The 25,853-nt window shown below is 53.1% G+C and overlaps 1 protein-coding gene across 5 annotated transcripts in view; it reads left to right on the top strand.

Annotated features, from left to right (window-relative positions):
- Positions 1 to 25,575, top strand: part of FBXW4 (F-box and WD repeat domain containing 4) — an 81,889-nt gene extending 56,314 nt beyond the window's left edge. Inside the window, exons 6-9 of one of the 5 annotated variants that reach the window (XM_027596097.2) lie at positions 12,701 to 12,766; positions 23,970 to 24,110; positions 24,628 to 24,714; positions 24,869 to 25,575. In XM_027596097.2, the coding sequence (XP_027451898.1) occupies positions 12,701 to 12,766; positions 23,970 to 24,110; positions 24,628 to 24,714; positions 24,869 to 24,956 (382 nt within the window). In that variant the 3' untranslated portion in view covers positions 24,957 to 25,575. Of the gene's footprint in view, positions 1 to 12,700; positions 12,767 to 23,969; positions 24,111 to 24,572; positions 24,715 to 24,836 lie in introns of all 5 variants that reach the window. The other 4 variants (XM_027596093.2, XM_027596096.2, XM_027596098.2 and 1 more) reach the window with 4 other exon arrangements.
- Positions 25,576 to 25,853: the final 278 nt, after the last annotated feature.

Below are 25,853 nucleotides of genomic sequence, written 5' to 3'. Positions count from 1 at the left end.
CACATGAAAATGACATTGGTGCTTCTCACATGGATGCTTATGGAATATTGAGAAGAAAAAGGAGAGCCAGGTCCATCTCTAGGGACTCCATTGCTGGGCCTAAATATAACAGTAGGTCACAGATGTAAGGCCTCAGGATCGTGGATCACACAGATTTTTCTTTGACCTGACGTCATGTCTCTTCTCTGTTGGTGTTATAAGTACTCAATGCCCCTGCCCAAATCTGGATTAACTCTGAATTTCGAGGTCCCTCTGTGGTTTGTTAATGTGAGTATGTTTAGAAAGAATCAGATTATATATATATATTTTTAAGATTTTATTTATTTATTTGACAGATAGCGAGAGAGGGAACACAATCAGGGGGAGTGGGAGAGGGAAAAGCAGGCTTCCCGCGGAGCAGGGAGCCCGATGTGGGGCTCGATCCCGGGACTCCGGGATCATGACCTGAGCCGAAGGCAGACGCTTAACGACTGAGCCACCCAGGCGCCCCAAGAATCAGATTTTAAAATAAACGTGTTGAGTTTATGTCCGGCTTATCTGAGCAGTTCTCCAGGCGAGCTGTGCTCTCCTCTTTGTTTGTGAAGCCCCAGTTGATCCTAATGGTTCTCATCCTCCTACCTCATGCCCCTCTTCAAATGCCAGCCACTCATGTTCATCAGTAAACCTGAAAAAACACCAGAACTTGTCTGGCCTCAGTGCAGATAGTCAGGTGTTTTTCTAGGAGAGATCCTTAGAAGAGACTTACTGGATTGAGGAATGAGTGCATTTGAAAGTTTTTAGATGCTGCCAGTTGCCCTCCAGTTGGACAGTATCAGAATATATATACCCACAATGTACACAAGTACCCATTTCCTCTTAGACTTATCAGGACTGGGTAATTTCAGCTGGGTTTTTTTTTTTTAAGATTTAAAAAAAATTTTTTTAAAGATTTTATTTCTTTATTAGAGAGAGAAAGATAGTGACAGAGATCGTGAGAGAGAGCACAAGTGGGGAGGAGAGGGAGAAGCAGGGAGCCTTACGTGGGACTCAGTCCCAGGACCCCAGGATCATGACCTGAGCCGAAGGCAGACGCTTAACCGACTGAGCCGCCGAGGCACCCCAAGATTTATTTATTTTAGAGGGAGAGTGTGTGCATGAATATGAGCGAGCGGAGGGGAGGGGCGGCGGGAGAAGCAGACTCCCTGCTGAGCAAGGAGTGAGACGTGGGGCTCCATCCCAGGACCCTGAGATCACAACCTGAGCTGAAACCAAGAGTCGGTCACTTAATTGACCGAGTCACCCAGGTGCCTCCAGTTTTGTTTTTAAGAAAATTTTTGCTTCGGGCGCCTGGGTGGCTCAGTTGGTTAAGCGACTGCCTTCGGCTCAGGTCATGGTCCTGGAGTCCCAGGATCGAGTCCCACATCGGGCTCCCTGCTCAGCAGGGAGTCTGCTTCTCCCTCTGACCCTCCTCCCTCTCATGCTCTCTGTCTCTCATTCTCTCTCTCTCAAACAAATAAATAAAATCTTAAAAAAAAAAAAAAAGAAAAAAAAGAAAATTTTTGCTTCTCTCATAGGTAAAAAAATGATCTAATTTTGGGAGTGGTTATAGAAGTGTGATTATGAGCTGGACTTAAGCCCACCTGGCTGAGGTCAAGTCCTGAATCCTTCCATGTACTAGTTGTGTGACCTTGGTGAATTATGTAACCTCTCTATTCTTCAATTTCCTCATCTGTGAAAGCAGAATGACACTGGCAGTTAATACCTCATAATAACTTAAAAAAAACTTTTTCTTATGGAAATTTCAAAATATATAGCAGTAGAATAATTGCCAATTCTTGGTCAATCCTCCTGCTTCAGTACGCCCCACACACTATCCCTCCTGTAGTTTTGTGAAGCAAACATCGTATAAATAAACATTTCAGTGTGTATTCTGAAAGATGGTGATGCTTTAAAACTTTAAACTACCATGCTGTTTTTATATCTGGAAAACTATCATCAAATACGTAGGAGTATCTTAAGGGTTAAATGAACTAATATACATATATAATGAGCTTAGACCAGTGCCTGGCATGCAGTAAAATGCTCTAGAAGCGAATGTAGCCATTGTCACTGTGGTCTAACTTGTAATTCTTTGATTACTAGGAGGTTTACATCATGTTCCTTGGCCAAGTGTATTTTTTTTTTATAAATTATTAAAAATTTTTGCTCATTGGGGCAGGGGCTCCCTGCTTGCTCAGCGGGAAGCCTGCTTCTCCCTCTCCTGCTCCCCCTGCTTGTGTTCCCTCTCTCACTGTCTCTATCAAGTGAAAAAATAAAATCTTTAAAATATATATATATTTTTGCTCATTAATCTACCTTTTCCCCTTGTGACTTATAAGATTTCTTGATATGGGGGCGCCTGGGTGGCTCAGTCAGTTGGGTGTCTGCCTTCAGCTCAGGTCATGATCCCGGAGTCTCGGGATTGAACCCCACATCAGGCTCCTTGCTCATTAGGGAGTCTGCTTCTCCTTTTGCCCCTCACCCCGCCCGCTCTCTCTCGCTCTCAAATAAGTAAATAAAATCTTTAAAAAAAAGATTTCTTGATATGTCCTGCATATGAACCTTTTGATTATTATATATATTTGGTAATTCCTTTCAGCTGACGTTGATAGTGTCTTCTGTCATGTGGAAGTTTGGTTGTTTGGAGAAGAGTTCTGTTCTCTTTACCTTTATGGACTCAGGGTTCTGTTTCTCCTTAAGAATGTCTTTCCCAGGGGCGCCTGGGTGGCTCAGTCGGTTAAGCCACTGCCTTCTGCTCAGGTCATGATCCTGGAGTCCCGGGATCGAGTCCCATATCGGGCTCCCTGCTCAGCAGGGAGTCTCCTTCTCCCTCTGACCCTCTTCCCTCTCGTGCTCTCTCTCTCTCAAATAAATAAATAAAATCTTAAAAAAAAAAAAAGACTGTCTTTCCCACTCCAAGATTGTAAAAGTGTCTTCCTATATTTTCTTCTAATACTTTTATGGTCTTTCATGTAGTTTTTGAAAAGTTTTCTCCCCTTAATCCAGCTGGAATTGAGGTCTGCTCTGAGGTAGTGCTCTAATTTTATTTTCTTTCCAAACGTGTATTTTGTGGTGTCTCTACCCTTTACTGATTGGTTCAGTCTGTCTTGACTGTCTTTAAAAGCCATGTTTGGGGAGGGGTGTGCCTGGGTGGCTCACTCAATTAAGCAACTGCCTTCAGCTCAGGTGATTCTCCCCCGGTCCTGGGATCGAGCCCCATATCAGGCTCCCTGCTCTGCAGGGGAGCCTGCTTCTCCCTCTGCCTGCCCCTCCCCCTGCTTGTGCGTGCGCATGCTCTCTGTCAAAGAAATAAAATCTTAAAAAAAAAAAAAGCCACGTTAAGGATTTACTAATTCCTTACAAATGCATGGGTATAACTTTGGATTCTTACTCTAATCCATTGACCTATTTGTTCCAGCATGAACATCATACTGCAGCATTAGAGTATGTCTGATATCTGGTAGAATAACTTCTTTCTTGGGCGCCTGGCTGGCTCAGTGGAGTATGTGACTCTTGATCTCAGAGTTGTGAGTTCAAGCCTCACACTGGGAATAGAGATTACTTAAAAATATTTTTTTTTTAAGATTTATTTATTTTAGAGAGAGAGTGAGTGTGTGCAGGACTGGTGGAGGGGCGGGGGGGGAGAGAGAGAGAGAGAGAGAGAGAGAGAGAGAGAGAGAGAATCTCAGGTAGAGAGATTCCACTAAGCGCAGAGACTGAGGCAGGCCTTGATCCAGCAACCGTGAGGTCATGACCTGAGCCGAAGACACCCAACCAACTGAGCCACCAGGTGCCCCCAAAATAAAATCTTAAAAAAACAAAACAAACAACCAGAAACACAAACCTTTACTGGAACATAGTGCCATTTCTTCCTCTTGGGATCGGGTGGAACAGTTCTTGTGTTTAGAGGCCATGCAGGTGGACCCCTTCTTTAAAAAATATTTCTTGATTATTCTTGTGCATTTCCACTTCCAGATGAATTTTAGAATCAATTGAGTAAAAAATCTTGTTTGGATGGGATTGTATTGAATTGATTGATTAATTAAGGAAGAAGTGACAGTTTTATTTTATTTGTTTTTGAGAAGTGACAGTTTTAGATATTGAGACTTCCTCTCCAGGAACATGGTATATCTTTCTACATATTTAGCAATTCTGTGACCTTCAGTAAAGCTTTACAGTTTGTTTTGTTTTATTTTTTTTAAGATGTGCCTGTCTTGTTTTCTGTTAGTGGTTTAGGGTTTTTGTTAGGTTTATTCTTGGCTATTTTACAACTTTTAAATTCTTTTTTTGTGAATGAATTTCTCGTTACATTTTGGTTGGTGATTGCTGGTGTAAGTAATAGCTAATGTCTGGGCACCTGGGTGGCTCAGTTGGTTAAGCGACTGCTTTCGGCTTGGGTCGTGATCCTGGAGTCCTGGGATTAAGTCCTGCATCCGGCTCCCTGCTCGGCAGGGAGTCTGCTTCTCCCTCTGACCCTCTTCCCTCTCGTGGTCTCTATCTCTCATTCTCTCTCTCTCTCAAATAAATAAATAAAATCTTTAAAAAATAATAATAGCTAATGTCTGCAGGTATTTGCTGTGTACCACACACCAAAGTAGCCTATCTCGTATCATTTTTACAGCAAGCACATGCCTAAGCTATATTATTTCTATCTCACAGATAAAGAAGCTGGTTATCAGAGAAGTTAAATACTTTGTCCAAGTTCATGTACTTATTAGCTGGTAGAGCCAGGAGCCCCGAGGCTGTGTGCACAGCATGCTAACCCTGCTATTCACTATAATAGTTTATTAGTTCAGTTTTGGATCTTCTCAGTAGGCAATTATATTGTCTGCAAATAATGACCATCTTGATCTCGTGCCATGCCTCTTATCGGGCACACAGTTGTGTGAGTCTCACGTCATCATTTCCCAGTCAGTCCGACCCAGCCAGCTTGTGCTTCACGGGAACATAGTGCCATTTCTTCCTCTTGGGATCGGGTGGAGCAGTTCTTGTGTTTAGAGGCCATGCAGGTGGAAAATAGAGCATAGAAGCCCTTCTCTGTGCAGCCCCCGACACATCTTGTTTAATTCGTAGATCGTACAGTGACTTCTTGTTTTTGGTGTCCTTAATTTTTCCTGTTACTCTGTCCTTCCACTGTAACAGGTTTCTGAGTTCCTAATTCTTGAGTGGAATGTGTGCATTTGGGAAGAGCTACCTCAAGATTCCTCTTCTCTAACCTGGGCCAGGATCTTGCATCCTTCTTCGGGCTGAGCTTTTTACATTGGTTAAAATGGAAAATGACCACGTGTGTTTCTTTGGAGGCATTTTCCAGCTGTGGCACTGCCCTCATCCATGGAGTGGTGGCAAACTTGTTTTGTTGGCCCTTGTTTGTTAGGGTTGCAGTGGGAATGTGAACACTGGAACCCAGCCTCTGGTCACTCTTGTCTAGAGCCTGACCTTCGAGGTGATCACTTATACCATCCTGTCTTGATGCACTTGAGCTAAGAGAGGCTTGGGGTGTGTGTGTGTATGTGTGTGTGTGTGTGTGTCTCTCTCTCTCTCTCTCAGCGGGTGTTCTGGGCCTCCCCCCGCTGTTGGAGTTAGGAGTTGCTCTTGCTTGCAAATGGCTTGTGCCTAGTTGGGAGACAGAGGCCAGTGGAGCCCCTCACTTCTGATCTGGGCTTCCTGACTAACCTTGGGCCACTGGTCAGTCCCAAAGCTTCAGTCCAAGGTGTACCAGGGCCACTGTTGCTGACACCTGATCTAGCAGGAAGCTCTCTATTGGGTCTACCTGCTCTTGGCCACGAGTCAGTAGACAGGAGTCCGGTTATGTTGTGTTTTCCCTTACAAGGCATAAATACGGTTTTCTCTTTAAAAAGTAGTGCCTGCTCATTAAAGAAGATTTGGAAAATAAAATTTAAAAGAAAGAATTGCTAATTACTTTGCTGCTCAAACATAATCACTTTGAGCATCTTAGCATGTTTCTTTCCACTCTTTCCTTTTCTATGCACAGGCTTTAAAAGAAGCAGTTGTTATTAAGGCTGTTTGTCCTCTACTTTTTTTCTTATAATAGTGTCATGAGCATCTTGCCTGTACTGCTTGGGAGCATCATTTTAAATGACTGTGTAATATTCCATTAAGTAGATGGACCATCATTTACTTAACGTATTTTTGGTCTTGATCCCTTGAAGGCCTCCTTCCTCTGTTAACACATTTTGGTTCAATAACCCATGAAGTTGGCTAAACTCCCTTTTTGACTGATTTTCTGTCTCTGCCATTTCTTTGAGATAATGTGAAACGGACCTTCTTTTTGTTCGCCTTAAGCTTGGTGCATTCAAGCTTCAGATAGGCCTCTAGGTCTCATTATCCTTTGGTTTGATGAACACAGTTGTATTTACTGTCCCCTCCCTGGTCCTACAGCTTCGGTTCTGGGCACCCCCCAGCCCTTACAGGCAGGTGCTCCTGTGGATGGTAGGCCCCCCAGTGTGCTCCTGCCCCATCACCGATGTGCCTCTCAGCCTTGTGGTCCATGTACAGCATTCAGGAGGTTTCCCCAGCTGCAATGTGGGATGTTTGCCCGAGAGAGAACAGCATTTCTTTGCCCCCCCCCTCTTTTTTTTTTTTTTTCCTTTCCAGACACATACATTTCCCTTCCTGTTGGGTGGCCCAGGGTGCCCCGTTGGCTGGATTGGGGAGCTGGCTGCCTTACACTTCCATGGCCCTGGCCTGTGTCTCTCCCTTCTCCCCTTCCTGACTTCCCTTGCCCTCATGCTTCCACCCCATGGGCCCTCCCTCACCGTGCTGTCACTGCGCTCCTTCTCCCGGCTGCCCTGGCCCAGCCCATTTCGGTGACCTCCGTGCTGCATTCCTGCTTGGGGACCGAGCCGCCGTAATGATGTTGGTGGCGCAGGTTAGCAGATGGCGGCCGCAGCAATGAGACCTGACATGTTCTAATGACTCCCTCCTTCCCAGCCTTGGAGCGGCCGGGGTTTCCTTGAGGCATTTTCGGAGGGGGCCACGGGAACTCGGGGGGACCCCAGGTGCCGATGGGGTCCGTGACCTTTGCTGCTATAATATCAGTGTTTCACAAGCAGGGCGGTTCGGGAGCCCACTTGCAGCCCATCAAAAATTGATTTAATTGCAATTTTTCCTCCAATTAGGAGCACTGGAGCCTGACTAATTGGAGTAATAGAGAGTAATAAGGCTCAGATAAAAAGCCTTCCTCGGCGGCCTTTGTATCTCGTGTCAGTGCCTGTCAGAGGTCAGAGAGCTTGCATATTCTATTAGGCAGCCCGGCCTTCATTTGTACAAATTAGTTTACCCAACAGTAATTAAAATGCCAATGCGGGTTGAAGAGAACTGAATACACTTGATGGGCATGTTGGTGACTGATGTGACAGCTCTGGTGGCCTCCCTTGCCAAAGTGTGTCAGCCGCGGCTCAGAGGCAGCCGGGGCCTGGGCTGGCCGGGTGGCTCCGGGCCAGCCACAGGGCACAGCTGCGAAGCACGCCCCTCTGCCGCCGCCCGGCCACCCCTTTCTTCTTCCAGGTGGAGCCGTTGGTTCAGTTGTCTGTTTGTTCATCCGACAAGCGCTCGAGGTCTCAGGCAGTGTCCGGCATCGTGTGAGGTGCGGCGAGAGAAGGCACAGGGCCAGGCCCCGGCTCAGGTCCCGGCTCTGCTTGTGGCTCCTTGTGGGAGCCACGGGCCTCAGTTTTCTGGCCTGTAAAATAGGGCCAGTGGTATCTGCTGCACCGGGTTACGAGGATTGGATGGGATGAGGTTTCTGAAACCCTTCCTCAGAAGCTAGTGCATAGCAGGTGCTCAGCAAATGACGAGTATCATTAAGAGGCCCTAAAGGAGGGGCGCCTGGGTGGCTCAGTGGGTTAAGCGACTGCCTTCGGCTCAAATCATGATCCCAGGGTCCTGAGATCGAGCCCCACGTCGGGCTCCTTGCTCAACGGGGAACCTGCTTCTCTCTCTGCCAGCCGCTCCCCCTGCTCGTGCTCACTCTCTGTCAAATAAATAAAATCTTAAAAAAAAAAAAAAAAAAGGCCCTAGAGGAGCCTACCTTCTTCCCGGCCTGCTCATGCCTGAGTAATTTCCCTTCTTCCCTCCTCCTCTCTTCTGGTTCTTGTTGTTTTCCATTCCTCAGTTTGAGTACCAGAACCCCTGATGCTCCTGGGGTCTCTCTCTGATGTGGGGGCTCCTGCGTCACCTTCTTGGGCCTGAGGATGATCTCTGTGATGCCAGGTTTGCTTGAGCTGGAACCAGGGGGCCAGGAAGGTAGGTCGGGAATCTGGACAAGGTCTGGGGCAAGATGGGACATGGGAGGAGCCTAGCTTCTGATAGGGGCTTTCTCATCTGAAGAGAGTAGAGTTTATAGAATCAGAATGACTTTTATTTATTTTTTAAAAGATTTTATTCATTTGAGAAAGAGAGAGATTGAGAGCATAAGTGGGGAGAGGCAGAGGAGAAGCAGACTCCCCACTGAGCAGGGCTCGATCCCAGGACCCTGAGATCATGACCTGAGCCAAAGGCAGATGCTTAACTGACTGAGCCACCTAGGCGACCCAGAAGCAAAATGACTTTTCGACCCTCAAGCTGAGAGTGTGTACTTGTACAAGAGAATGTGCGCTTGGACAAGAGTGTGTGCGCTTGGACAAGAGTGTGTGCGCTTGGACAAGAGTGTGCGCTTGGACAGGAGTGTGTGCGCTTGTACGTGTGTGCGCGCTTGTACGAGTGTGTGTATGAGTGTGCTTGTACGAGTGTGTGTGTGCTTGGACAAGAGTGTGTGTGCTTGTACAAGTGTGCGTGCTTGGACAAAAGTGTGCTTGTACGAGAGTATGTGTGCTTGTATGAGTGTGCGTGCGCTTGTACGAGTGTGTGCTTGTACAAGTGTGCACTTGTACGAGTGTGCTTATACGAGTGTGTGTGCGCTTGGACAAGAGTGCGCTTGGACAAGAGTGTGTGCGCTTGTACGTGTGTGCGCGCTTGTACGAGTGTGTGTATGAGTGTGCTTGTACGAGTGTGTGTGTGCTTGGACAAGAGTGTGTGTGCTTGTACAAGTGTGCGTGCTTGGACAAAAGTGTGCTTGTACGAGAGTGTGTGCTTGTACGAGTGTGCGTGCGCTTGTACGAGTGTGTTTGAGTGTGTGCTTGTACAAGTGTGCACTTGTACGAGTGTGCTTATACGAGTGTGTGTGCGCTTGGACAAGAGTGTGTGCTTGTACAAGAGTGTGTGCGCTTGGACAAGAGTGTATGTGCTTGGACAAGAGTGTGTGTGCTTGTACGAGTGTGTGTTTGGACATTAATGTGTAGATACTGTTGGTACTTCTCATCTATAATCCGGTTGTGGTGTTTATGAGGGATTTCACTTCCCCAGCGACATGGGACTGTAGCATGTGTCCTTCAGGTCTGAGTCTGGTGATGTGGGAGTTGTTTAGGAAGCAGAGGGACCCCTTCACAGCTCCTAGGTCTAGCTTCCTCAGCCTTGTCGGCTCTGAGCTCCACAGGGCCCTTTCGGTCCAGTTCCACAGACTTGGACCAAGTACCTCCTCTAGGCCAGGCCCTGTGCCGGGCACCAGAGGACACAGGAGCCACCTGTGTGGTCCATGATCTCAAAGGGAAGATGGGGAGATAACCCCCAAAATACCATATGTCCCCTGAGGGTAAGATAAAGCCTGGTAGAGACTTGGAAGAAGGCTGGTCAAGTCCCATGGGGAGCCAGAAGCTTCTGCTTCAGCATGGGTTTGCCGTCCCTGTCCCTAGGACACCTCTAAGAACAAGATGGGACTGAGGGCAAAAGCCATTTGACTCTTATTTCCGTTCTGAGGAGAGCTGGCTTTTTCTGTAACTTCAGATTCTAAGTTGAGATGATAGCAAAGACCTTTTAACGGGTCAGACTCCTGGAGTAGTCTGTTGGGAGGTGCCATCGAAGAGGTGGTGCGTGTGTCTGTTTAGGGTGCCTCCGAGCATTTGTTGGGAACCTCGGGCACGCGGGGCGCAGGGCCCGGCATGGTGAGGGCATGGGCCGTCTGCTGGCGGATGAAGGCGGACTGCTGCCCGTGGAGCAGTCTGGCGATCCATGCAGGCGAGATGGCTTGGTGGAGGCTGAGCTCGTGGGGGCAGGAGGCCTCCTGCAAGGGGCACATCCCACCCCACCTGCTCCTAAGTTTGGGAGCACCTTATCCAGTGCGGCTCTGGGGAGGGGAGCAAGTGTGCAGAGGGAGTTGATGAACATCCCTGGGAGCCTGGCCGGCACTTCGTTTTCCCTTCCTGACCGGTGGGAACCATAGCTTCTATCTGGTGAACTTACCGTGCGGTGGGAGGCATCCTTCAGGCGTCCCAGGACTGCGAGTTCTGTCTTCTCTTGTGCTCCGTGTGTCTCCTACGCTTGGGCAAGACTGCACGTGGGCACACCCTTCTCATCTCCCGTCCCTGGATGTGGCTGGCCTGTGGCTTTTGCCTGATGCCTCCTGAAGTCCATGGGAAGTGGAAGGTGAGGTGGGGAGCGAGTGTGGCCACAAGCAGGGAGGAATAGTGGGAGGTGTGCAGGGCTGCGTCTGCAGCCAGCTTCACCCCCACGAGTCCCAGCCGTCCCCATGGTTTGGGCGTGAGGCCCGGTGTGTGTTCCCAGCGGAACCTGGCTCCCAGGCTGCTTGACTGCTGCTTACCAGGCTTGTACCGAGTGTTAAATTTGATTAAACGCTCAGGTCCCCCTGTGTGCTGGGTGGGGGGTAGCGGGGGATCTCTCTACTTTCCTTCCTTCTCTTCTTCCCTGCACCACAGGGTTGGGCAAGGGAAGAGGGCAGCTTTTGGAAAGCAACGTTTCTGGGTGCTGTGTCCAGGTGATCATGACAGGCCTTTGTGTGGCGTGAAGGTGAGAGGCACTCCTGCCGGTGGCAGATGAACGGGGCTGGGGTGGGGGGGGGGCAGGAATAGAGAGGGACGGGAGTCCCAGGAGAAGGCACTTGCGGCCCCACTCCAGCCTTCTGGGAGCTGTTGGGAGTGACAGATTCAGGTTCAGGGGCTTCCTCCCCTTCCCCTCATCTCAACTTACCTCGTCACTAGTTAAGGCTGTGGCCGGTCAGAGGCCTGCCGCAGGCCTCCCTGGATGTCTGTGCATCCGTGCTGGCGCCCCTCACCTGGCCTGTGCCCCTCACCTGGCCTGCACGTCTCGAAAGTCTGAAGGGCCCAATTGCCCGCTCGAATGCTTTCCAAGTGGCTATTATGTTTCCAACCCAAGGTAATTGGCTTTACCAGTTATTAATGGATTACCCTCAAGAGAAAAATGTGGAGGGGAGGGAGGTGAGGACAACCTCTCCTGGCTTTGCAGTTCGGGGCTTCCGTGTCCAGTGGCTGGGAGTCACTCGGGGCAGGACAGAGTGGCTGCTTTGGCTGCCATTCCAGTGGAGTGGTCACCAGCACTCCTGGGGGTCAGAAGGAAGCCGGGGGAGCATGTCCCAGGAGGAAGTCTTGGCTTGAGGCATGGAAGCCCCAGGGTGGCTCATGTGGCCTTTTTTATCAGCTGGGGGTTGAAAAACAGACACCTGCCGTGCAATTTGGATTGTCCATCAGTGGCTTGACCAATGCCTGCCCCCATCGGCAACTGCAGGCCACCTCCACCCCCCTTTGCCCCCTCCAAAGCCCCTGGCTTCTTCAGAGCCCTCGCCACAGAACTCTGTCTGCCCACTGACCTGCTTAGGACCAGAGAGCCACAGGTGGTGGGCAGGGCCAGGGTGGATGGGCCAACGGGTCATTGGTCTGTCTAGCCCCCTCCCCCCAGTGCCCGACCTATAGGGACACGGCCCTTCCCCGGCCCCAGGGCTCCTGAGTGACATGACTGCTTTCAGCTCTCCTGCTCCGGGTTAGGTGTTCCAGCTGGGGTTCCCCGCCGGCATCCCTCCCCACCCAGCAAGTCCTCCACCAAGGTGTGGCCTGGCACTTAGGTCCCAGGTGTGGCCTTGGGGCTCCACCGGCCTGGCTCATGGCACAGAGCTTGCCCACCGGCCTTGTGCCTCCACCTAAAAATGGGGCTGCACATGGCATGTGTTGAACTTTTTAGGGGTTTAAGAGTTACTCTGGGGAAATAGTGTCACTGTGCTCTAAACTCTGCCTGCCTGCCAACTCATTCCATGGCAGCGGCGCCCCCCTGCCCCTTCGCGTGCTCTCCTCCCGGCCTCGCGCACCAGCACACCTGGAGTTAGTGGCCTTTGATGGTTCCCTCTGCACAGTTCGGTGCCATTACACCTGCCCTGGGCTTGCGGCACGTTACCTAGCTCATAACGCCTTCAACAGTGCCCCCCAACCACCCTGACCTCTGACCAGGGTCTCTTCTTCCCCTACCCAACAGCCTGTTCCCCGGGGGCCTTTTCTGCAGCCTGACAGGCCTGCCCTCCCTTGGCCTGAGGGTTGCACATGTAGAGATGTGGTTTTTTGGTGGGCAGAGACCACAAGACCTTTCTGAGTGGCGAGCTCCTCTGTCCTTACACCTGTGGGGGCCCCTGGGGTCTTGTAGACCTCCCCATGCTTCCAGTCATCTTCCTGCAGCTTCTCTGACGTGCCCCCCCGCCGCAGCCCCTTCTCTCGTCCTGTCTCCACTCTGTGATCCCCGGAGAATGAGCACTGCACTTGCAACTGTGTCGCCGTCCCCGCCACAGGTTCTGACAAGCCCGCCCTGACTCTGCTCTCCTTTTGTTTGGCAGCTCTTTTGTGACAGGGACAGCTTGTTGTGGGCACTTCTCACCCTTAAGAATCTGGGACCTCAACAGGTAAGAGATTTCTGAGCCACCATGGCTTCCCGTGGGGGTGGGGCTGGAGCAGCCAGGGAGGCACAGCAAAGACCTTTGGGCCCACCTGCCCCGTTGGCCACCAGGTGGTCCAGGAGGAGGCTGGGAAGCACCCGGCCCACGACCCACTGACCGCCTCCAAGACGTGCGCGCTCCCCTGGCCTCGTTAGAGTTAGCTTGAGGAAACTGTTGGAAGGAATTTGTAATAGGTAAATAATTTCACTTAGAAATTAGGGTAACAACAACCATTTGGATTTGCGATATTTTTCTCTAAGGAGTGTCTGATTATGTGGCTACATAAAATCCCATCTATCCTAAAATAAAGATTTCGGAAGTGACCTACAGATCCATAAAAAGAATTATACAGAACAGTTAAAATACATCCAGGTTTTATTCACAATTCTCTGCCTTGGCAGGCTTGACACATTCCTGTCGGATTATCTACCATTCTGATGAGCTTTTATTTTGTTTTTTTAGCTTTTTATTTTGAAATAATTATAGATTCGTAAGAAGTTCCAAAAATAGAACAGCAAGGTACCTGTGTAGCATTAGATAATATATATGTTAATACATAATACAAATCAGAACCAGGAAATCGACATTGGTATAATCCACAGAACTTTATTTAGATTGTAGTCATTTCTGTGTGTGTGTGTGTGTGTGTAGTTCTGTGCAGTTTTATCCCATGTGTAGATTCACGTTACCGTTACCACAGTTAGGATACGGAACTGTCGGAACCGTCACTTGCCCCCCTCCCAGTCGCACCGTCTACCCGCCATGCCCTCCGGCACTCCTCTTGTCCCTAACTAACAACCACCTATGTGTTCCCCGTCTCTATAATTGCGTCAGTTTGAAAGCATTATATAAGTGGAATAGTGTACGTAACCTTTTGAGATTTGCTTCCCCTCCATACCAGTAGTTGCGCTGAGAGGGCTTTACTCGAGGTTGCTCGGTCGTGGTCCCTGGTGGGGATGCACCACGGCACTCTCCCGTTGAGCAGCACTCCCCCACTAAGGACATTGGGTTATTTTCAGTTTTTTGACTATTGCAGATTAAGCTGTCATAAACATTTGTATATAAGCATTCATGTGGACCTGGGTTTTCATTTCTCTGGGATTAATGCCCCAAACTCTTTGAATATCTGTACCATTTTATAATCCAGCCCTGGTGTAGGGGAGATCTAGTTCCTTCACCTCCTCAACAGCATTTGGAATGATCACTGTTTCTTATTTCAGCTATTCTCACAGGTGTGGTGTCTGGTGGCTTTAATTGGAATTTCCTTAATAGTTAATGATGATGAACATCTTTTTATGTGCTTTTTTTTGCCTTCTGTATATTCTCTTTGGTAAAATCGCTGCTCAGGTCTTTTGCCCATTTTCTAATTGAAGAGGTTGCTTTTTCACTGGAGTTTTGAGAGTTCTTTATATGTTCTAGATGTGAGTCCTTTGTCAGACATGAGGTTTGCCTATACCTTTAAGTCTGGAGCTTGTCTTTTTATCCTCTTGATAGGATAAAAGACCAAAGTTTTAAATTTTGATGACGTCCAAATTATTGACTTTTTCTTTTTGTGCTCTTGGCGTGAAGTCTGAGAAGTCTTACCCTAGCTTCAGGCCCCCACGTTGTGGTTTGCAGTGCCGTGATTTACAGGAGCTCTGCCCGCCTGTCTCCTGCCTCAGCTGCTCTAGCACGTCTCCTCTCCATCTCCCCAGGAAAGTATTAGCCATATCTTTTTGTTTTCCTGAAAAATCTGTCATATTGTCAGTATTTCCAAAAGATTTTTTTATAAAGATTTTATTTATTAGAGGGGGGCAGAGGGAGAGGGCGAAGCAGACTCCCCGCTGAGCAGGGACCCCCCCCCACCCCCCAGTGTGGGACTCCATCCCAGGACCCTGAGATCATGACCTGAGCTGAAGGCAGATGCTCAACCTACTGAGCCCCCCAGGCGCCCCTCCAAAAGATTTTTTTTTTTAAACACATGAGATGTTTTCATTAAATATGGTTTTCTTTACAACATTCTCTGGTGGTCATCCAACCAGAGGGATCGGAGACTCGCAGCTTCCCCAGATACCGCATTACATCTTTGGATAGCTCTGAGAGTTCTCATGCCTGTCCTTCAGCAAGGGTTGATCTGCTTCCAGGAGCTGTGATCCTGGATAAGAAGCGAGTTGAATCATGCCTCTGAAGACAGGCCTTTAAATATTTGAAAACTTTGGTCCTGCTCCTCCAGCGTCTTTTTTTTTTTTTAAGATTTTATTTATTTATTTGACAGAGGAAGAGCAAGAGCGGGAACACAAGCAGAGGGAGTGGGAGAGGGAGAAGCAGGCTTCCGGCTGAGCAGGGAGCCCCATGCAGGGCTCCGTCCCAGGACCCCGGGATCATGACCTGAGCCAAAGGCAGACACCTAACGACTGAGCCGCCCAGGCGCCCGTGTCTTCTCTTTATCAGGCCAGAAGTCTGAGGACCTTTAATTGTTGCTCATAAACATCAGTAAAGGTGCTTTTGGCTAAAAGTAATGAGGACCTAATTCAAAGTGGCTCAAACAATAAAGGGGTTACTATTATCTTGAATGACAAGGAGTCCATCCAGGAGTTGGGTGGTTCACTGCTTCCAGGATTGATGGGTTCGGCAGCTCAGTGAAAGCTTGAGAGCCCATCTCAGCTTTCTGCTTTGCCACCTCAAAGTGGGTTTTGCCTTTACTTCCCCTCAGGCTTGTTCACAAAAGCTCTACCAACCCGTTAGGCAGTACCCAAAGGGAGGAAGGAAGAGGCCATGTCCCTGCCTGGGGTCCCTTTGTAAGACGGGGAGCCCTTTTAGAGGAGCCCCCAAGCAGACTTCTCATATTTAGTGAGCCACAAGTGTGTTCTGGTACTCACCCCAGACCAAACTGTGGCAAGGGAAATGGAAGGAGCGGTCCAGATTGGCCTGGGGAAGAGCCCGGCTTTCCGGGCACGCACACTGGCAGTGGGGGTCGGGGGGGTGGGCACAGAATCCGCTGCTGGTCAGCAAGAAGGAAAGTGAGCAGTAGCTGGGTGGGCGACCTGTGGTGTTGGCCTCCCACTTGGTTTAGGACATTCTCACCTGAAAGCTTCTCCAGTTCATCTGGTTGCATCCCTCTTGAAGTGGGATGTTCACAGCTGAGTCATGAACACACCAGGCGTGAGCTGATGAGTGGCAGGTGCTCTGTCATCTTCCTTATTCTAGATCTTTGGCTTTTGTTAACATAGCCGATGGTCGCCTCATACCGTTGCCAGCACAGCGGAAACTTCCAAGGCTTCCTTTGTTCTGTAGCCTCTGGGATGTTGGAGTGCCTGAGTCTGTGAGGTTTGTTCCTGTGGCTTACCCTGCCAAACTCCTACCACTGGCAACTCCTTGCTTCTGCATGGGACACAGGCAGAAGGAACCCCTCCTCTGGTGTGTGCGGGGGTCGGGGGGGCTGTGAGGGCTGCAGAGGGAGCACGGGCTGCTGGTCAGGCAGACTTGGGTTCTAGAACGGACTCTGCTGCTGATTAGCTCTGTGATAAGGGGGCCTCTCTGGGCCTCGGCTTCCATTATTTGTAAATGAGATTTAATTATCTCTGCTTAACAGAACTAGTATGAAGAAGGCATTATTTTGAAAAAGTGCCCATACAGTACCTGTCTCCTTCACTCTGTCCTTCCCCACCCGCGGCTGCCTTCCGCATTAGGACCTTAGAGTTTGCAGAGGCTCAGCTTTTTAATTCTCCAAATACCTGTGGCCTCGTGACCACTAGAGGTGGAGTGGTCCTGCTGACCTGGCATAGAGAAGGCTCCTGACAGTACGTGAGGCTGCAGGCCACAAGAGAGGTGTTGCTGCTGGAAGTCCGTCTCAGTCACGTGGCTGGCCCTTGGGCCGGGCACCCTCGCTGGCCTGTGTTCAGGATGGCGAATGAGCCGGAAGGCAGGGGGTGCACCACTGTGGCCCACTCTTCTCTCTGAGGTCGAGTCATCTTGGAGGGCCTCTTCTGCCTGTGGTCTCCTCTGTGGGGGTTACTCCTGGGCACAGATTTATGGTCAGGATGTACTTACAAGGCACCAACTCCTTGAGTAGCACTCCCTTATGAAATCCCTAGTCCTCCTAAACCCCAAACCCTGGGTCTTTCCAGAACCCAAGAACCACCCAAATGAGAAACTGCCCTGCTCCCTTTGGGCGGCCCCGGGCAACAGGTGGTGGTGTCTCCTCTCTGGCCCTCAGACCCCCCGGGCCTTGTTGAAACATCCGTCCCGTTCCCAGGGAAGCTTGGAAGCCTGAGTGGTGCAGGGCTTGAAGGAAAGAAGGCCTGCTGGAGGCATCTGCTTCTGGTGGGAGGAAGTGGATGGACAGGGTGACTGTCTGTAGCTGTCTTTCCCAGAGAAGCCCAAGCAGATAATAAAGCCATGTAGAAAATAGGATTAAGGTAATGAACAGGCAGGACAGAGTTTGATCTTTCAATAATGCCAAAGCCTGAGTGACAGGCCAATCTGGAAGGTGGAGCAGCACCGCCGGCAGGACTTGGTGGCGGGCGCTGTGCGGGGCTGGGTGGATTCCTTGCTTTTAACCTGTCACTGCTGAAACCTGAGGAGCGCCAGGATTTTCTCTTTTATGTGTGTGCTGTAACTTGGGGGGAAGGAGTGCTGGAGGGGCAGTTTTGCTCGGAGCATCACCCCTCTGGGGCCGCCCTCAGGAGGACGGTGGGGGCTGGGACACACCTGGGGGTGTGGGGGCCCTGCTGGGCATGTTTTCTCCCTGCTGTCTCTCGGGGACCCGCTGTCAGGTCACTTAGGCTACTTCTCACAGTGCCCAGGGACCCCTTCAAAATCACCATGACTCCCTGAGCCCTTTGTTCCATCAAGACTCCTGGAGACTGTTCTCCCTCCAGGCTAGGGAGGGGGAGGTGCTGGCTGGAGGGCACAGATCAGAGGGTGGCTGTGGGCATACAGCCGTTGCCTCGATGGCAAGAGCTTGGCTGTCTCTCTCTCCCTTCTCCCTTTTCTGCCTTTCTTTCCCCTGGAGTTGGAAACCATGGGCAGGGCCCAAAGACAGGGCGTTTCTAACCTGTCTAAACCAGGCAGAGAGAAAGATGGAGTCCTTTACCCATCCTGGAGGTGCCAGAGTGTTCCTGCTTCCAAGGGTAGATGGTCTTCAGGTCCAGTTGCAGTCCCCAAGGGCTCCATCTTGACAGAGAGTGCCAACAGCCAACCACTGAAGCATCCCTCACTAGGCCCCGTGGTCCCATCAGACCCCAAGGAACTGGGCCAAAACCGTCCCGTTCTGAGCCTGGGGTCTGAAGGAATCCAGGCCCATCTTAGGTCGTCTGTGTGCATTTGAGCAGGAAACTCAGCTAGGTCCCGGGGAAGGTGTGTCTGTGTGGGGTATACCTCCCAGCTGCTGAAAGGCCTGGGAGGTCAGACTGGCCAGACATCATATACAGCCCTCCTCCTGGCCTTGCTCTCACCATGGGTTCCTCATTTCTGCCGAGGGCATTTGAGCTGGATCTAGCAGTGGTGCAGGTGGGCAACAGGGTGGAGAGGCCTGTGATCCCGGACCTGCAGGGATCCTAGTGGGTACAGCCACAGCCCTCAGCCAGCCTGGGGGGAACTAGGAATGGAATAGGGGTGGTCTTAGGTGACCTGGCTACTCCTAGGGCATTGAGGGTTCAGGTCCTAGGTGTGTGACTGTATATGGGCCCCGGCACACATCCCCTCATCTCCCCTTCCAGCCGAGGTCATCCTGGTTCCCCATTACTCTTCCATTTCTATCCTAAAGCCCCTGAGTCTCCTCTTTCTCAGAGTTGCGGCAGATAGGCTTCTCATACAATCCGACAGGCGCCCTCTATTTTCCCCTCTGAGCCTCTGCCCTAGCTGCCCCCTGTGCCTGGATTCTGCCCTCTCCATCCTGCTTCCTCTTTGGTGCACACAGCACCGCCACCACAACGCCTTCCCTGATCCTAGCCCCTGTGGCTGGAGTTGGTAACCCTTAGAGCACTCACAGGGCTGCCTTGTCGGCCACCAGGGATGAGGGACCCTGGGGGGAGCACGGGAGATGCATATCAGAGCAGCTAGTGGCCCTTACAAAGGCGAGGGGTGCCTGGCGGCAGCCCTTTCCAGCGGCCTACAGAAGGGAGCCGCGTCCCCGGCACAGACCGGGCCCACCCAGCCCAGGTGCGGCTTCATCTCTGCCTTCGCCTCCACCTTCGCCTCCACCTTCGCCTCCACCTTCGCCTCCACCTTCGCCTCCACCCCGGGCGGCCCAGCCCTCGGTCAGGGTGATTGGGGAACTGCCCTCTTTAAAGTAACTGCCTTCTCCTTTGAAAGTATTACTGACAGATTTTTTCATTTTCTTTTTTCTTTACCTCTTTAAGGAACCCTGTAATTTCTTTCTTTCTTTCCCCCCCTTGCCTTTTTCTTTCTTGTCCCCTCTGTCCCCCTGAACTCTTTGAAATTGGCTCTCTGCCTGCTGACACCAAACTGATACTTTGCGTTTCACTTCTCCTTATCCCTTTATGGCAACAGATGTTGAAATTTTGTATCCTTTTATCTGCCCGGCTGCCCCTTCCTGTAATTACGGGCCCCTTGTTAGCAGTACAAAGTGGGCTGCCTGGCTGCCCGGCCTTTGAGCCATTGTGTCTGAACACGTGTGCGCGGGCGGGCGCGGGGGGCCGCGCACGCGCGCACACATGCAGGGGAGAGGCCGTGGCGCGCACACATGCAGGGGAGAGGCCGTGGGCTCGGGCAGGGCCCTTCCCGCTCGCCTGATGGGGCCGAGGCAGGCGAAGTTTCCATGGGCTTCTCCTTGTCTCCACCACTCCGGTGTTACACTGGGGACATCCTGTGCCTCCTTGATTCCCGCCCGCCCCGCCAGAGGGCTGGACAGGACGAGCGCCTCCCTGCTGAGAAGACTGGTGACTCCCTGCCCGCCCCCCCCCCCGAGTTCGTGCCCGCCGAGCGCGTGCACCCGAGGGCCGTCGCGGTCCGAAAGCCAGATACCGGGCAGACCGGAGGGCCTGCCAGGGGCAAACCTGGCACCGGTGCCCCGGCTCTGCACCCCTGCTGGGGCGGGTCCTTCACCCGCGTCGTCCCCCTGCTCCTGTCACTGCCTGTCCCACTTCTGTCACTCCTTGGAGAACCACTCCATGCCCACAGGCCAAAATGTTCTCTGATCTGTGCTCTTACAGTAAAACTTTCATTTCTCTTTGGGGACCCACCCGGTCACCCCTTGTATTGTTAGTTGGATGCGTGACAGACTCTCTCCTTCCCTGGACTGAGAACTTCTGGAAGACAGGGAGGGCTCCTTCAAAGCCATCCCTGACATCTCCCTGCAGTTCCTACTAAAGCACGGTGCCTGGTATACAGAAGGTGCTCATTAAATGATTGTTGCTCAAAGAAAGGAAAAGGAGGAAGGAGAGGGGTGGGAAGGAGGAAAAACCTGCCCTCCTGAGTGACCGTGTCTGGGCCAGCTTATACCTTCAGGTCCTCTGTCCCCGGGAGCCAAGCTGAGGGAAGGTGAACTGTGTGTCACTCTTCCATCCTGGCCCTCCCCTGAAAGCCACCGTTGTGTCTTAGGGTCACACATACATGCCAGGCGGAGGAGCGAGAACTTCTAGATCTCCAGGGAACATCCTCTGTCCCGAGCACAGACTGGGCCCCGCTGAGGACGGGGACGCCGTGTGTTAACAGTGGCTGTAAAGCGGCGTGGGGGCCACAGGCGTTCATAGATGCAGGCAGGGAGGCAGGACGGGGACCTGGCTTCTCCTAGCTCAGGGCCCTCTAACACAGGGGCACTTTCTGCGGGCCGTGGCCTGTGTTGGGAGCAGGGGCAGGCCGGGCAGGGAGGCAGACGGAGGCTGGGATGAGCGGACTCGGGACAGGGTGGCCACTGGCTTGCGGCTCGGCAAGGCCCAGAGCAGGAGCAACTGGGACATCTGGGTCTTCAGGGCCAGCACCTACCTCCGGTTAGCTGTCCCTATATGTCCCCTAAAGATGGCGGTGGAGGGGTCCTTATCTTACTAGATTTCCTTCTGTCAGGAAGCTCCTCCCTAGGCTCCCTCTTCCCTTGAGCTGGAATCGCTGTGCAGCAGGGTGGGAGCCCTGGTTCCCTCACCTGCTCGCCCCCTCAAGTCCCTGGGCTGAGGCCGCCCTCTGCTTGTTCTTCCCGCCCAGGTACTCTGGGGCCTGCCAGAGAACGCGGCACGCAGCCCGGCCTCCTTCGGGCAGCCCTCCCCGGCCCGCGCTCGTTCATCAAGCTCACAGGGGTGGCCCCATCTGTCTTTATCTTTCCCTGGGTGGAAAGAGAATTGCTGGAGTCAGGCTCGGGAGAGGCTGGGGTGTGGAGCCCCCCCCCCCCCCCCCGCCCCAGCCCCCAGCGGCTCCTGGAGGCCCAGGCTTTGTGTGCAGGAGTTGTAAGGGAATGGACTTTTTGTCTGGCCCTCTGTAGTGACGGAGCCGGCCCTTGCTGCCGTCTTGGCCCGGGACTCTGAGGGGCAGTCCTGTTCCCACACAAGTTGTGCGACAGCCAAGGCTCTGCACCCCCCTCCCGCCCCCCACCGTGAGAGGCCGAGAAGCATTCTTGACATTCTTTCCAGAGAAAAGGGGTGAAACGTCTGAATTTGGGGGTCACCATGTTATACAAATTGCAATCTAATCGTTTTTACAAGAACACACTTGCAGGAAGAAAAGGAGCCCGAGAGGAGGGGCTGAGGAGACAGACAGCTTGTTTTGTCCCCCTTTCCCCCAAAGTTTGAGGCTATTGTCGGGCCGATCTTGCTCCCTTCCCCAGAGCTGTTGAGCTAGAGTTTTCTAGTTAAATTGGTCTTGGGGTGGGGGCCACGAAGGGCCCATGGTGCCATTTCTGTTTGTTTTCCCAAATCAAAGCCCCAGCAGGGCTCCCATGGCAGCGCTGGGCCGCTGTTTGGAGAGACGGGCCCTTTCCCAGAGCCGGCTGGGTCCGTGGAGGCCCTGGACTTCACCTCCCAGGCACCGCACAGCAGAGTCGTGAGGATCCCAGGCCCAGAAGCAAAAGAAATTTTGTCTTTTTATTGGCCCATTTGAAGTGTGTGTGGCCGTTTCAGAGAATCGGAGCACCAGGCAGCCGCAGAAAGAAACTCTTCTGTCTTGGGCCAGGCTGGTCTGGTGGACAAGGGGCTGTGGGACTTGGGCTGGCCTCAGGGAGGCTGGTGCTCACTCTGGCCCTCGGGTTTCCCCTGGCCGGCAGGGTTCTGTTTCTTGTCACAGACACTGGCAGGACTCTTTCCAGGGATGGCTTGGATGCTGGGACAGGGGCCCAGGGTGGCAACTTGTTCTGGGTATCGCCCTGATGCTGCCGGTCCCGACGCTGCTGCCCCTGTCCAGGCCCTGGGTGCCCGGCTCTCTTTCCCTCTGAGCCCTGGGACTGGGGGTGGGCAGGTAGAGCCATGCTGGGCTTCACGCCCCCAACCCCCACCGCCTTTCATCTTCTATTTCAAACAAACATGAAATTACTTCTGCAGATTAAAGGGGAGAGCTCCTCAGTCATTCCTGAAGGCCTCACTAATGGAAGGGGCCGGGCCCCCAAATCTGGAAGGAGGGAGAACTGTGGAGCCAAACAGCCCCCTACCTGGGTGTGCACAAATGTCCAGAAGTAGCTGTAAAAGAGAGGTGGTGGGGGGCAGCACGGACTCCTCTTAGGACTCTGGCCTGCCCAGGGTGGGTCAGTCATGGCTCGTAGCCCTTCCTGGGAGCCAAGGTCAGCCATCTCTAGGAGATGCTGATCTGTGGGTGGTGGCCTTCTGCCTGATCCCGGGATCTCAGGGTCCCCCACCACAGAGGCTTACCTTCTACCTCCCACAGAAAGAGGAACATCTGCCAAGGAGGCTGGGGGCCAGGGTGCTGACTTAGGGCCTGACCTCCCACTGACCGCAACAGTGTCCCTTGCTGGGGGTCACCTCATTGCCCAGGGCTCAAAGGGGAAAGGTAGAAGGGAACCCCAAGCCACCGCCTCTATTCCTTCAGCTTCTAGGGAAGATGGTGGCTGCACTGGGGAGGAGGGAGGTTGAGGGTCAGAGTCCGTGTGAGCTGGAAGGCCTGGGGCTGAAGTCCGCTTTCACAGTTGTGGCTGGTAGCATCTGCCTCGGCCCTTTGGTGAACACTGCTTGTGAGATCCTGGAGTCCTCCGTCCCACTGCCGGGGCCTTTTACCTGGGTGTCCCTGGGAAGTGTTCATGGCCTTGCTTCTCCTGTCCTGCCAGGGAAGAGAGCCCAGCATCTCTTGGGTGAAAGTGCTGGATCGGGCCTGGAGGGTGCCCCTCTTCTCCTCCATCCCCCTCCCCGCCCCAGTCATTCTGCAGAAACTCCCTGCTTCTCCCCGTTCCCTAGCCACAGGGATTAGCGGGTGCACTTGATGTTGAGGGGTAGTTGCTAAGGCCAGAAGGCCCCCCTACGTGGTTGCTAAGGGTCTGGCATCAGGGCGAGGGGTCTGCCCACTGCCGCGGTCACGGAGGGAATTACACAGTCACAAAGAAATTGTTCTTCTCAGTAATCTGCTCTCGGCCACCGGGAGGGGCGAGGGTGGGGGAGCACGCTGGAGCCCAGCAGGCTGGGGGCTGTGATCACACAGGCGTGCTAGCCCTGGGCTGGGGGCCAGCCGGGCCAGGAACACCGGGGACCGGCCCGCTAAGCTGCTTTCTCAGCGATTTTTCTCCCCAGACACAAAGGTGTTTACTTGTTTTAACATCTCCTGGGACTCCCCTTCTCCCTTTGTGTGGTCTTTATCCCCAATGAGGTTTGAGCCCCAGATTACAGGCAGGAATTAAGGCATTGGACTCAGGCAGCTCAGAACTGCATGACCTGCAGGATCAAGAAGTATAAAGTAACCAAGTGTGTGTGTGCGCACGGGAGGGGGGCCGGCCTGTCCGCGAGGCCCATTCTTCCTCCCCGAGGGGCAGTGGCCAGGCGGCGAGCAGCTGCGATGCAGGCAGGGGCTGCGGGCCGATGGAGGCCTTTAGCTGCGGGAGGGGCAGCACGGCGACTGGGGTGACAGAGTGGGCATCCTGGGCCATTTCTTCCCTTGGCTCCTTCCTAAGGGAGCCTTGATCTTAGCTTGGCGGGGGAGGGGGAGAGCTGCATTTCCCCAGGGACTGAGGCCATTAGGTTAAAAGCTGGTGTGGGGACCAAGGCGGGACAGTCTCTCATCCTCTGCCCCTCTGTTCTCTCCCCAGTGGGCAGCTAATGACGCACCTGGGCAGTGACTTCCCCCCAGGGGCTGGGGTGTTGGATGTCATGTATGAGTCCCCGTCCACACTCTTGTCCTGTGGCTATGACACCTACGTGCGCTACTGGGACCTCCGAGCCAGTGTCCGGTGAGTGTGCGGCAGTCCCGGCGCGCCCCCGGCAGGCACGGGCCCTCCAGCCGGAGGCTAGGGAGCGGCAGCCGGCAGGGTCAGATCAAGCTGGGACTCCCCGCTCGGCGGCCCTGGTCCCAGGGCCTGGGAGACCATAGCCACCAGGCGCTGATTAAGAGCCCGGGGAGTCGTCAGGGTGCTGTCCCTCAGCATCCTGCCTTTCTCTCTGCCCTGCTGCCCAAGTCCTGTGACACGAAGCCAGCCGTGTGAAGCACAGACGAGGGCCTCATCGGGCCTGGGGTTCGGGCATTGGCGAAAAAGAGCCCTTTCCAGAGGCGGCTTTCCCCGAATTAAGTCTGGCTTCTAAAGAGTCTGGTGATTCAGCTTCTGTCTCCTGGCCAGAATGGATTTCTAAGGCCCCTGTGGCAGCTGGGGTGGAGGGCACCCTGACCCTCCCTCTGATGGCCTCTTCCGGGACAGGAAGTGTGTCATGGAGTGGGAGGAGCCCCACGACAGCACCCTGTACTGCCTGCAGACCGATGGGAACCACCTGCTGGCTACTGGGTCCTCCTACTACGGGGTCGTGCGGCTGTGGGACCGGCGCCAGAGGGCCTGCCTCCACGTAAGCGCACCGCGCACCCCCTTATTAGGGGCTGGATCTGGGAGTGGGGGTGCCTGGAGAAGGTGGGGGCGTCTGCACCGGGCCCGGGCAGCTGAGGTTAGGGCTCCCGCCCTCGGTTGCAGGCCTTCCCGCTGACCTCGACCCCGCTCAGCAGCCCTGTGTACTGCCTGCGCTTCACCACCAAGCATCTCTACGCTGCACTGTCCTACGACCTCCACGCCCTGGACTTTCAGAAGCCGTGACGGGGCCACCCGGCCTGTGGGCCAGGGAAGCCAGCTACTCAGGGACCCCTCCGCCTGGAGGGTGCAGGGATACCTCCGCCCCCGCCGTGCCTGTGCTCCTAGACCTGTCACCACAGTGCTTGGGCACTGTCAGGTAAAGGCTGCTGACTCCCGGGAATTTGGGGGTTACCCTCCTCCCCCCCGGAACTAACTGGAGAGAAGGGATCTGCTGCTTTGAGGGAATGGCTGAACCTGGCCGGGCCCTGCTTCCCTGTTGGCCAGAGCAAGGATCTGGTCTGGACAGGCCTGCCCTGTACCTTGCCCCTTCTTAGAGCCATGATAGCATGGAGTGAGGTGAGGGGCTCCAGCCGTCCCAGTTGGTCCCTTTCTGCCCCTTCCTTCGAAGGAGGGGTGAGCCTGCCAATCCTCTGCTCTGGCCCCTACCTCCTCAGTCTCCACCCTTGACCAAGCTCTTAGGGCTCATTCCTGGGGCACTGTGGCCTGGTCTTGCTTTGAAACTGAGGAAGGACAAAGGAAAGCTAGCAGTTTTGAGTGAGTCCTAAGCCAGCCCAATCTCAGGCCAGCTGCTAAGACATGCCACAATGTTCATTTTTGTAAAAATAAAGCTTGATTGTTCACAGATCCAGTTCCTCTCTGGCTGGGGAGCCCTGGGAGGTCTTAAGAGGGGAACAACATCTTCAAACTTGAGGATGAGCATGTTGGGGAAAGGGTAAGACCAGCCTCATGGCTCAGCGTGTCCCAAAGACCAAACCTCTCATTACCACTCACCCCTTTGGCCCCAGTGTTGGGGTGTGTGTCACCTGTGGGGTAGGGCACTGTGGAAGGGCTCTGCACTGTTGGAGAGCTAAGCTACTCCCCACCTGCCGTAACCCTTCTTCACCCTACTCTAACACACCC

The sequence above is a fragment of the Zalophus californianus genome, chromosome 15, assembly GCF_009762305.2.
Source record: "Zalophus californianus isolate mZalCal1 chromosome 15, mZalCal1.pri.v2, whole genome shotgun sequence".
Taxonomy (NCBI): domain Eukaryota; kingdom Metazoa; phylum Chordata; class Mammalia; order Carnivora; family Otariidae; genus Zalophus; species Zalophus californianus.
This window is presented reverse-complemented; position numbering and strand designations above follow the sequence as displayed.